Consider the following 13,070-nt stretch of genomic DNA (forward strand, 5'->3'; position numbering starts at 1 on the left):
TTAAATTTTTTTTAGCTGCACCACAAGACTTATGGGATCTTAGTTCCCCAACCAGGGATCAAACCCCGGTCCTTGGCAGTGGAAGCACAGAGTTCTAACCACAGGATGACCAGGGAATTCCCTAGGATCTTTTTCATTTAGCATCAAAAACACATGAAAATACTGTTATTCAGATGCAGAGGGGAATTTGAAAATCAACTTTGAACTATCTTTTTCTAAGAATTCATAAAATTGCTTCTTAGGTGACAGTTTGCAGGCCATGTTTCCATTCATTCCTCTGGATATTTTAAGCAGTAGACTTTACCAGACAAGGCGAGACCTACAAAAACTTTATCATCATTATTTTTTACCTCGGCTTCCTGGAAGTTCATGATCAAGCTCAATTATAGTAATGATAGTAATTCACATGACATTAGATTTGGGATATATTTATTTCCTGTTTCTTCTATTTAAAAATTTTTTTCTATTTCTTCTTGACGTTATTCATGTTTATGTTGTAAAATGCCTCAAATCATTTTTTAAAATAATGTATAAATCAATAAATTAAAGAAAACAGAGTACATGAGTTTCTAAGACAAATTTTCAAGAATTTAAGAAAGCCTTACATACCAAATAATGTGAACTTATCAGAACTGTAGGATCCAAACATGAAATAGAGGTGGTAGTCAAGATTCATGTTCCCTTCCCCAACCGGAGGTGGCAGACACTGCCTGCCTGGAATAGACCAGAAAGAACAAATTCAGACTTAAATTGAAGAAAGTAGGGAAAACCACTAAGCCATTCAAGTATGACCTAAATTAGATCCCTTACAATTATACAGTGGAAGTGACAAATAGATTCAAGGGATTAGATCTGATAGAGAGTGCCTGAAGAACCATGGACAGAGGTTCGTGTCATTGTACAGGAGGCAGTGATCAAAACCATCCCCAAGAAAAAGAAATGCACAAAGGCAAAATGGTTGTCTGAGGAGGCCTTAAAATTTAGTTGAGAAAAGAAGAGAAGTGAAAGGCAAAGGCGAAAAGGAAAGGTATACCCTTCTGAATCCAGAGTTCCAAAGAATAGCAAGGAAAAATAAGAAAGCCCTCCTAAGTGAACAATGCAAAGAAATAGAGGAAAACAGTAGAATGGGAAAGGCTAGAGATCTCTTCAAGAAAATTAGCAATACCAAGGGAACATTTCATGCAAAGATGGGAACACTAAAGGACAGAAACAGTGTGGACCTAACAGAAGCAGAAGATACTAAGAAGAAATGGCAAGAATACGCAGAAGAACTATACACAAAAAGTCTTAATGACCCATGGTGTGATAACTTATCTAGAGCCAGACATCCTGCAATGCGAAGTCAAGTGGGCCTTAGGAAGCATCATTATGAACAAAGCTAGTGGAGTCAAAGCCTTTGACTGTGTGGATCACAACAAACTGTGAAACATTCTTAAAGAGATGGGAATACCAGACTACCTTAACCTGCCTCCTGGGAAACCTGTATGTAGGTCAAGAAGCAACAATTAGAACAGGGCATGGAACAGCAGACTGGTTCCAAATTGAGAAAGGAGTGTGTCAAGGCTGTATATTGTCACTTGGCTTGTTTAAGTTATATGCAGAGTATATCATACGAAATGCAGGGCTGGATGAAGCACAGGCTGGAATCAAGATTGTGGGGAGAAATATCAGTGACCTCAGATACGCAGATGACACACCACCCTTATGGCAGAAAGCGAAGAGAAACTGAGGAACCTCTTGATGAAAGTGAAAGAGGAGAGTGAAAAAGTTATCTTAAAACTCAACATTAAAAAATGAAGATCATGGCATCCAGTCCCATCACTTCATGGCAAATAGATGGGGAAATAATGGAAACAGTGACAGACTTTCTTTTCTTGGGCTCCAGTATCACTGCAGATGGTGACTGCAGCCATGAAGTTAAAAGACCCTTGCTCCTTGGAAGAAAAGCTGTGACAAACATAGACAGCATATTAAAAAGCAGAGACATGACATTACCAGCAAAGGTCCGTCTAGTCAAAGCTATGGTTTTTCCAGTAGTCATGTATGGATGTGAGAGTTGGACCATAAAGAAGGCTGAGTGCCAAAGAATTGATGCTTGTGAGCTGTGGTGTTGGAGAAGACTCGTGAGAGTCGCTTGGACAGCAAGGAGATCAAACCAGTCCATTCTAAAGGAGATCAATCCTGAATATTCATTAGAAGGGCTAATGCTGAAGTTCCAATACTTTGGCCACCTGATGCGAAAGAGCCAACTTACTAGAAAAGACCTTAATTCTGGGAAATATTGAAGGCAGAAGGAGAAGGGGATGACAGAGGATGAGATGATTGGATGGCATCCCTGACTCAGTGAACATGAGTTTGAGCAAGCTGTGGGAGATGGGGAAGGACAGGGAAGCCTAGCGTGCTGCAGTCCATGGTGTCACAGAGTTTGACATGACTGTGCAACAACTTCCACTGCAGGGTGTGCTAGTTTTATCCCTAGACAGGGATCTAGTATCCTGTATGATGCGGCCAAAAGAAAGAAAAAGCTCTACTGTTCTCTCAAAGCAGTAGCGTGGGGGAAGATTGGGAGATAGTCCCTTTATTCTGCCTGCTATCCCATAAATTTGGTCGTTTCAAACCTAATCTATCTTGTATGGGTAATATCCTTTAATTAAGACTGATATTCAACCCATAACCATAGAACCACTCTACAAGATGCTTTAAATATAGTATGCCAATATTCATTGCCTTACCCTACTCATAACTCCTCCTTGATTTAGAACTTGATGAATATGGATGTGGCAGTGTTATATTCTGATCTAGGATATAATTGTGTTGTAGGTAGAAATTAATAGTTACTATCATTCCTATAAATTTAGGTTTTGTTTGGTTGCTTTTTTCTTTTTTCGCATTGCTTAGCCAGAGTTTAAGATAGTCATTTCTGATACTCCACGTCATCTGCTAGAAACTTAACTGTCTGCTAAAATACCTTCCCTTGAAACTCAATAAAAATGGATAATCTCTGGTATTTCCCACCAAATACTCATTTGGCATATTAGCATGAATACTACCTTGATACAGTTTGATCAGCACTGTTTTGAGCTAAGGTACAGTTTTTCAATATTAGCTAAATACAGTTTATTTATAAATAAAAATGTTTATTTTAAAAAGTATTACTTTTTTAGAAATTTCCTTGCCTTTTTGAAGGTGAAAATATTATATTTTTCAGATTCTTCTTGAGCTTTTTTGGTTCGAGCCTGATGAGTTGTTTTTATTAATAAACATATATAAAAGTTTTAATATGTTATTGATGACTTATTTGTGGTCCTATAAATTAATCTTTTCTGGGCTAAGTTATATGTATAGAATTAGAGCCTTTCACTTTATATTTCACTTATCTAGTTCTGTAACAAACCACCTCAAAATTTAGTGGCTTAAAGTAGTAACTGTTTATTATTTTTCATGATTCTTTTCGTTGGCTGGACTCAGCTGGTCCATTCATGTGGTGGTAGCTGGAATCATTCGTGTACCTGATTTCAGCTGGAGTAGTGCAGAGTAGTTGAGGATTATCTGGGCCTTTCTCTCCAGCATACTAGTTGGACTTCTTCATTGTGTTTCAGGGCTCCAAAAGAACAAAAGTGGAAGCTCCAGAGCTTCTTCAGGGCTAGACTTGTAACTTACGCAGCATCACTTGGCCACATTGTTTGTCAAAGGAAATCATAAGGCCCACTATCAAGGAGAGGGGACATTGTTACTCTACCTCTTAATAGGAAAAGTGGCATGGGAATACAGGTATGGGGAGGAATTATTTACATCCCTCTTTACAGTCAGTTGGTACACTTAGTATTTGTCATCCAAAACATTTTTAATCCTATTTTTAATTTAAATAGCAGAAAATAGCAGTCATATCTTTCTTTTTAGACCTGATTTTAGGTTGTGATAGTTGTGCCTGGCCAGTTAACAATAACTGTTTAGCTGAGTTTTTTGGAACCACTAATTTCAGTTAGCCAATAACACTTGTATATTCTTTTCCGCTAGTATTGACTGTGCCGGTATTTTGAAACTCCGAAATTCAGATATAGAACTTCGAAAAGGAGAAACTGATATTGGCAGAAAGAATACTAGAGTTCGACTTGTGTTTCGTGTACACATCCCACAGCCCAATGGAAAAGTCCTTTCTCTGCAAACAGCTTCTATACCTGTTGAATGCTGTAAGTGAGCTTGTGATGCTGTTTTTTAAATTTTGTTTATAAAAGGTCATTTTCATTTTCTGTGTTATTTATTATGTTGAGATCAAAAGTAAACTGAAACCCAGGGTCTGGATAGCTGGTGTGATTTTCTTATATAGAAATAAACTACATGTGTAGTGAGAGTAAGTACTGATCTTGGAGTTAGGAAATGGCTTTGCATTATAATCAGACCCTAGGTAGCCTGTGTGACTATAGACATTATTCTCTTGACTACAGTTTTCTTACCTGTAAATGAGGAACGGGGCTTGATGACCCCTGAGGACAAAGTCATGAAGCTATTGAGTCTGACACTAAGTGTCACTATTACTTGGTCACCTTCGTTTTATTAAAATGTTGGAAGATGTCTGTCTTTATGAGCTGACACTTCACCTAACTATGGGCTCACAGGCTTTTGGCTTTTAATCGTATATTTATTTACACCAGCTTGAGAAAGTGAATATCATTTACCCAGATTTTCAAGGCCAAGAAATTGAAAAAGGCCCTAGAACCCGATATCTACTCAAGCTGTGGATTGAGAACTGTGGACCTCAGGCAGGTTAGCTGTTAGTACTGAAATACTGAGATTGTGGTTTAGATCCTTTAGGGCATAATTTTTGTATTAACTTTTAATAGATAATACAGGTATATGGTGCAGAATTTTAAATGAATAAAAGTATAGAGTTAGGCCCCTGCACTTGCCCTCTGTGGTGGCCCACACTATCTATGGAGTGTGCTTCTCTCTGAATCTGAATAAATCCACTTCTTACCAAAAAAAAAGTATAGAATTAATAGTAAATTTTCAAGTCAGCTAATTCCTCTTCTTAGAAACAGCTTTTGTTGCCATAATTTTTGTTACTCTGCCAGACAAGTGCCCATTTAAGCATATATTTCTCTAATTTTTAGCAACATAATTTAAATAATTTTAAGTTCATAGAGTAGCTTGAGTTTTTGAGATGAATTTATGCTAAAATTATTTTGTTTTCTCTTTTAGTTTATTAACTTAATGTGTGACTATTGAGAATATAGAAAGCACAGAATGGTATAAAGAGTAGCATTAAAATCTTTTGTAATGTCACTTCTCTGATATAGTCACTATTAACCATTTTTTGGATTTTTTGGGGGTCTAAGTATTTGAGTATTTGGTATTTTCACTTATAATGGGCATTTTTTCATATTGTTAAATATTCTTCAAAAATACTTTTAGCACATGCATAATATTTTATTATGGCTATACCATTTGCTGAACACAATTTGAGTGTTCAGCAAATGTACTTGTGATGGCTGGTTTCCACCATAAATAATTAGTCTTACTCCCTAGGCTGGTCAGTGCTTGTTTTTATGCTCCTTCTCTGTTGGGCCATTTAGAACATAAATAGGGACATAATGTTTTCATAAATGTTTTCTGAGATCTAGGTTGGTACTTGGTACTTTCCAAATTGTAGCTCATCCTAACCAGACCCATCCCCTATGACACATTCTCTTTGAATGGGACTAGGATCCCAGTTCATATACCTTTTGTGGCTTGGTGTGAAGTACTTGGAAGAGACGTAGTGAACTGGGACTGCATGCATCATAAAGGCAGTCAAATTGTTTAAATTTCTTAAAAATGTGTTTTGGCCAAACAAAACACAGCTGACCCTCTAAGCCACCAATTTTCCACCCAAGTAGTAGGACTAAAAGTAGACCTGTTTCCAAAACATGAAGAAGAAAGTATAGTCCACACTTTATTTTAATCCAGAGAGAAACATAGTTATTGAGGCCTTTGACAGGAATAAACCTTTAGAGAACCTAAGCAGTCAAAAGAAGTATAGCTTGAAACTCAAGCATTTTTTAAAAAAAGAAAAGAAAGGCTAGAAATAGGATCTCCAGAAAATCAACAATTGAAATCAGTTGATATCAGAAAATGATGGCACCAAGGAAAAGTTAATACTTTAAATAATAACTTACAAGCTTTAAGATAAATTGTGTTCATATATCCTAGGAAGGAAGAGTAGAGTGCACTAAGAAATATTTATGTTCATTTTAAAAAATTCTGTATTTAAATATGTACTTCATATATACTTTGTTTAGTTACTCAGAAGATCATCAAAAATGTAATCCTGATGTCTTGATGATCTGGCTATTTTCTTGATGAAAGATTTACTTGGTGTTTGTCCTTTAGAAACTTGTCTTCTTTTAATTGTATGTAATATAATTATGCATCTTTGGACTTAGTTTTCTTCTTATATTAAATTTGCCAATTTTAAAAGGCAGATTGTGGGGAAGAAATGTATTAAGCTAAAAAGAGAAAAGTGGATGAGGTAAATGTGTTGGAGTCCACATAAGTTGCGGGCGTTGATTAATTTCTCTTTATTAGTTTCTCTATAGTTGTAGTCTAATAATAATGTAGAATCACATGACTAATAAGTATTTTGTTTTCTAAATAGCATAGTTATTTAGTAGATATTGTTAATATTGTCCTGCATTTTATAAAAGCCCAGAATTTTCTTCTTTTATAGCTAGAATTGGTCATTTACATGTGAAAGACTGTAAACTAGTATTTATTTTTCTCCACTCTTAAAAAACAGCTCAGCGGTCTGCCCAAGAACTTCCTCATATTGAGAAGTACAGTATCAACAGTTGTTCTGTAAATGGAGGTCATGAAATGATTGTTACTGGATCTAATTTTCTTCCAGAATCCAAAATCATCTTTCTTGAAAAAGGACAAGGTAAATAATATAAGATTTGAGTTGACACAGACATAGAAAACAAACTTATGGTTACCAAAGGGGATAGGAGAGAGAAGGGATAAATTAGGAGTTTGGGATAAGAAGATACAAACTACTATATATAAAATAGATGAACTGGGCCACTCTCTTAAACCATACACAAAAATGAACTCAAAATAGATTGAAGACTTAAATGTAAAACCTGAAACAGTAAAACTGAAAGAAAACTTAGGTAGTAAGCCATGGCATAGGTCTTGACAGTGATTTTTTGAATCTGACACCAAAAGCAGCAATAGCAGAAATAAAACAGACTACATCAAACTTAAAAAGCCGCACAACAAAACAAACTATCCACAAGATGAGAAAGCAGCCTACTGAATGAGAGAAAATATTTCCAAAGCACATAAAGAGCTCATACAGCTCAATAGTAAAAAATCAGACAATCCCAATTAAGAAATAAACAGAAGATCCCAGTAGACATTTTTCCAAAGAAGAACATAGATAACCAACAAATACGAAGATTCTTTCTCTACATTGTTAATCATCAGTGAAATGCAATTCAAAACCATAGAGAGGGACTTCTTCCCTGGTAGTCCAGTGGCTAAGACTCCATTCTCTCAATGTAGGGGTCTCAGGTTCATTCCCTGGTCAGGGAACTAGATCCTACATGCCGCAGTGAAGACCCGGCAAAGCCCCCCCAAAAAAAGAAAAACACAAAACCATAGATACTACCTCACACCTCTTAGAATGGCTATTGTTTAAAAAAAAAAAAAAGCTGGAAGAAACAAGTGTTGGCAAGTCTGTGAACAAAAGGGAATTGTATACTGTTTGTGGGAATGTGAACTGATGCAGTCACTACAGAAAATATTTTGGAGATTCCTTAAAAAATTTAAAGTAGAACTACCATATGATCCAGCAGTTCCACTTCTGGGTATTTATCTGAAGAAAACAGACATACTCTCTCAAAAAACATACAGAGTCCCATGTTCATTGCACAGCGTTTACAGTAGCCAAGACTCAGTTATAAGGACCCTGGCATCTATGCTCCTAGTACATCCAGAATGCGTCTTTATTAATTATTGTAACCACCACATTTCATTATAGTGAACTGTTTATATTTGCCTTTCATCCACAGACAGAAGGTAGGGTATCCTGTCTCTTATTTCTGCAACCCAGAGTGCCTGGCAAGTTGAGACCCAGCAGATGATTGCTGAACTGAGCTGTAGTTCTGAGTAGGCATAGCATTTGTGCACAAGGGTAGCTCATACTTAGTTGTTGGAATAGAAAGTGGTGAAAAGGCATTTCACCGAGTCTTCACAGACCAGATGAAGTCATCCTAGCAGTGAAGGTACTTTTTGGTTTTGTCACTGGGTGAATGCCCATGACATAAAAAGAATGCTTTAGAATAGCTGCACATTAGACTGGAATGTGAGCACTAGTAGCAGATGGGGTGCTCCCCAGGTAAACAAGTCACTTGTGACGAAGAGACAGAAAATGTGCTGGCCAGATAATAAAGATCTGTGGTGACCCAAATCTGGAAAGCCTAGCAAATTATTCACAAGACCATCTGTTTCTAAGATCTTGACAAGCCAAGCAATCCTAGAAAATGAAGTCTAGTTGGGGGAAACTCACATAGCAAGGGCTGGGGGTTAAAAAAAAAAACAAAAAACAAACCCAGCTGCATGAGTACACAGTGTGGGAGCTTGAGCTTGGCAGTAGGAAATGTGGCAGACTGAGGGACACTTGCTGGCCACATGTGAAGTGTCAGACACTTTCTTTATAGTGTAGCTGCCTCAGATAACTTATATTCACAGAGACATAGCATCTACGTGTAAGACAACAAGAGCCTCAGTCAGTCTCTGTCATGTTGAATCATTTCTTACCTGGTCTATTCAGTCCTCAGCCTGATCCATTTGGAGGGAGATGGTCACACTGGAAGACTGTTCAAAGAAGAGTGACTAGGAGGGCTAAAATATCATTTAGGGAACAGATGTGGAACTAGAGGTGCTAGGCAGCAGAAAAGGAGACACAGGAAAACACAGATGCTTTTAAACATATGAAATACTGTCTCACAGAGACACTCAAGATTTTTAGGGGGTGGCTACAAGGAGTAGTGCTTAGGCCAGAGGTTGGGTACTTGAAGGAGACATGTTATCTATCATGAAGACAGAGCAGTTTTCTAGCAGCAGTTATTATCCAAAGATGAAATGGGTTACTTGGTTAGGGAATGAGTTTCTCATTACTTTAAGGCACACAAGCAGAAAGAAGTTGGCCGCCACTTTGTAGAGGTGTTCTCAGAAGATTTTCATACATCACTTAGTAGACTAAAGTCTACAGGCCGTGCAAATTCAGGTAGCCTAAGATTTTTCTTCACATTTTTTTTCCCATGGGTAGACATTTTCATAACAGAAGTCAGTGAGATTAAGATTCCTTTTGCCAATAAACTTGTAATACTAAATAAGTTAGATTTTGTTTGCATACTTTTTGACTTCTTTTTAACTGTAAATTGTTTCTTTCAATAGATGGACGACCTCAGTGGGAAGTAGAAGGGAAAATAATCAAGGAAAAATGTCAAGGGGTAAGAAGTTTATTTCTTTGGAAATATTTGAGATGTTTAATGTGAAAATTAGATAATGTTGCTTTGTGGTATAGATGAGTCTTTTTTAGAAGTTTGGACATGAGATAGACTGCTTTCCTGGTACTAAAATAAAGTTTAGGAAAGATAAACTGTTGGTGTCTTCCCCTTTTTTGTGGATAGGGAAGGAGAAATTAGAAATGAAAGATTATTAGAAGTTCTTACTGAAGTTATCATTGATTTACTTCTCTGAATTCAGTGAAGATCTTTAAACAATGGGCAAAAAAATAGGAGGACAAGCCCTCAGGGGTTTTGTATTTAACATACTCTTTCCAACTCCTCCACATTAAGCCTTCCAGGATTCAACACTGAAAGCTGTGATCCCTTCATCCTGGTTGGAATGGAGACAGAATTTTCTCTGGGGTAGGCAATATCACTTCCCACAGTGTTCTCTAAAGACCTAGAGAAGTTAGATTAAGGATTGTGGTTGACTTGGGACTAAAAATTTTCTCTATGCATATGTAAGATTATTCTTGATATAGATACAGATTTTGTGTTTTGCCATTTAGAACATTTTCAATGTAAAATTTAAGATAAAGGCGTTTGCTAGTGGTTAGGATTTGATGCTTTTCCTCCTGGAGCCCAGGTTCAATCCCTGGTGAGGGAACTGAGATCCCTCAGGCCTCGCAGTGAGGCCAGAAAAAAAAATGATAAGACATCTATAACACAATATGGGAGCTATTAAGCTTTGATTAAAAATTAGAACAAGCTTTCACTTAAGATGTATAGTAACATGTAATATTTATTAGAGCAAAATATCTGACTACATAGTAAATAATAAGACTTTTGATTTCTGCTGCAACTAGAAACCCAAGTAGGTGAGTGAAAAGCAGTTTCTCCTTTAATGGTTTACTTGAAAGAGCTTTTCTCTGTTAAGACTGAAGTATCCTTAGAGTAAATCCCCAGATGACTTATATGACCAGTTAATGTGCATAATGAGCCTGAGTAGTTAAGACTCATGAGATGTGTTGAGTTTAGCAGGTGCATTTCATTTTTAGTTCTGAGTGTAACACAATCTTGCTTTCCATGCTCCTTAGGCCCACATTGTCCTTGAAGTTCCTCCATATCATAACCCAGCAGTTACAGCTGCAGTGCAGGTGCACTTTTATCTTTGCAATGGCAAGAGGAAAAAAAGCCAGTCTCAACGTTTTACTTACACACCAGGTACGAGGAGTTATTGTGATGGTTTGCTATAGAGCTTGCTTTCATAATGAATAAGGTTATTCAGTGAATCCTGTATTAGTTAGTGTGTTTAAGATAGGGTGCTTATAATGAATAAAAATCCCAATATACGCCTTGTCTGTAAAGTTTGTATTTACTTCAAATGTTAGAGCCGATAACGATTATTTTTTGTTGTCATTTATTATAAGGAAATTAGAAGGTTGAATGTAGATTTGAAGTCCATTTTTCAGGAGTTACCAAAGGTCACCAGCACTGTTGGAAGGATAGATGTCTGAATACGTGTGAACTTTCCTTCTGCCCCTTGCACTGCAAAAAAGCAGTGTGCCTGTTTTGTAGTGTATTCATCTCAACCACTTCCAATCAAAATGGAAAATTTCTCCTTAAATTTTTCATTTGGCAAGCAGCAACTATAGCCTGTGTTGGCTTTGGGGGAATATAACATTGATGGCAGAATTCCTGATTTTATAGAGACACCCTAACAAAGAAGACTTCCACACCTCTTTCTGCAGCAGCTCAAGTGCTGTAATTTTCCAGGTCTGGATTGTGACACATAAATATTATATGCAGTAATTCATACTGATGTTTACATTCTTAGAGAACAAACATTTATAGAGGTCTTCTCTGTGCTAGATGCTATATTATTAGTCATCAGAACATATGATAAAAAAATTATAATGAAGCTTATTCTCCAAAACTTATTCTTGTAAAAAACTTTTAAAGGATTTATTGTAAATGAAAAGAACAAACACTGAGTTTGAGAGGGTTCTGGTTATTAGTCATTCATTTGTCACCATATTCTTTTTAAAGCCTGGCTGTATTTCATTTATAGCCTCTGAAGACTGCTTATATTCCAGAATCTGAAAATTACTATTACCTGATCATGTTAGTACAATACTTGGTAATAAAATATTTCAGATAATTTTCAGACCTTTGAAAACTAAGGATTTTGGTTAGCCATTTCATTTATTCATTAATTCAATAAGTATTTAAGGGTGCACACTAAGTGAGCAAAACCTCTCAGCTTCTCTCTCATGGAGCTTATAATCTAGTGGAACAAATAGAAGCTAATAAATCTCTAAGTAAATAATTTATAAATTTGTAGTTAGACATATAAGAACTGTTAAGGAAAGGGAAACAATGCTGTGGGTGAAAATAAGAGAGGGACTCTTGCTAGGCTAACTGGTTGTCAAGTGATTTTTGAGTTAATAACTGAAAAATAACTAATACTTTATAATTACATAACATTTACTATGTTTTAGTACTGTTCTCAGCCCTTTCTGTATTCATTTAATCCTCTTAAACCTGTGGGGTAGGTTGTTGCCGTATTTTACAAATGAGGACACTGAGTGGCTAAGTAATGTGCCCAAGGTCCCAAAGCATATATTCTAGAGCCAAACATCATATATAGTCAGGTTCCAGAGTCTGGGCTCCTGACTTAACCTAGACTACATCCATTTGTTCATTTATTTCGCAAACAGCATTTTGTGTGTGCCAGGTGCTATTTTAAGCAGTTTACACATACAAACTCATTTATTCTCCCATAACGCTATAAGGTAGATAGTGTTACCCTCCCCATTTGGCAAGTGAGTGAAGTGAGATCCCATAGCTAACAAAGGCAAACGTGAGATATGAATCTTTGCAGTATGGCTGAATAGTCTATACTGTTAATTACTATTAGATAAAGAGTGGGAGAACATTCCACATAAAGGCTGTAGCATATGCAAAGGCCTTACTGTTGGTTGGATCAGAGAGTATTAAAAGAGTTGTAAGAAGTGAACTTTAACAGGGAGGTGACATGATCAGATCTGTATTTCAAAAATGATTTTTTCCCATGGTTCTTTTGTCAGTTTATAAGATGTCAATGACCAGTTTAGTCTTTCCTCAAATTAACTAACTATAGAGTGTGAAATTTATATAGGAAAGACCAGGAAGAATAAAACGTGATTCAAACAGCTAGTGTATTTTGAGTATACAAAGGCAAGAGCATCAGTGATAATAAAGAATATCAGGTTTCTGAGAAGAGGGAAAGGATAGGATTTAAAATATCCCAATTGGCATGGACCTTAAATGGGAAAAGAAAAGGAGGGAAGGTAAAGAAGATGAACAAGATGGATGCACATTAAGAACGTTTACAGACTTAGTAGTGTTTAGGGAGTAGAGTTTAGGGAGTTTCCAAATGATAGCTTCAGTTTTGTTTCTATAAAGAATGACATGCGGCCTCCTTCTGTGAGCAGAGAGAGGAGAATGTGGGTGATTTGGCAGTTTAATGGTGTGGAGAAATATGAAAAAGTTATTGTAAAGAGAAGGGAGAGTAAGTTACCACCGAAACCTAATAGG

The 13,070-nt window shown here is 36.5% G+C and overlaps 1 protein-coding gene across 2 annotated transcripts in view; it reads left to right on the plus strand.

The window, feature by feature from the left end:
* Window positions 1-13,070, plus strand: part of NFATC3 (nuclear factor of activated T cells 3) — a 93,897-nt gene that overhangs the window by 54,106 nt on the left and 26,721 nt on the right. For both annotated transcript variants that reach the window (XM_006040982.4, XM_006040981.4), the window contains exons 5-8: window positions 4,018-4,190; window positions 6,776-6,916; window positions 9,439-9,494; window positions 10,589-10,715. In XM_006040982.4, the coding sequence (XP_006041044.1) occupies window positions 4,018-4,190; window positions 6,776-6,916; window positions 9,439-9,494; window positions 10,589-10,715 (497 nt within the window). The remainder of the gene's footprint in view (window positions 1-4,017; window positions 4,191-6,775; window positions 6,917-9,438; window positions 9,495-10,588; window positions 10,716-13,070) is intronic.

This window comes from Bubalus bubalis, chromosome 18 (genome assembly GCF_019923935.1).
Source record: "Bubalus bubalis isolate 160015118507 breed Murrah chromosome 18, NDDB_SH_1, whole genome shotgun sequence".
Lineage (NCBI taxonomy): Eukaryota > Metazoa > Chordata > Mammalia > Artiodactyla > Bovidae > Bubalus > Bubalus bubalis.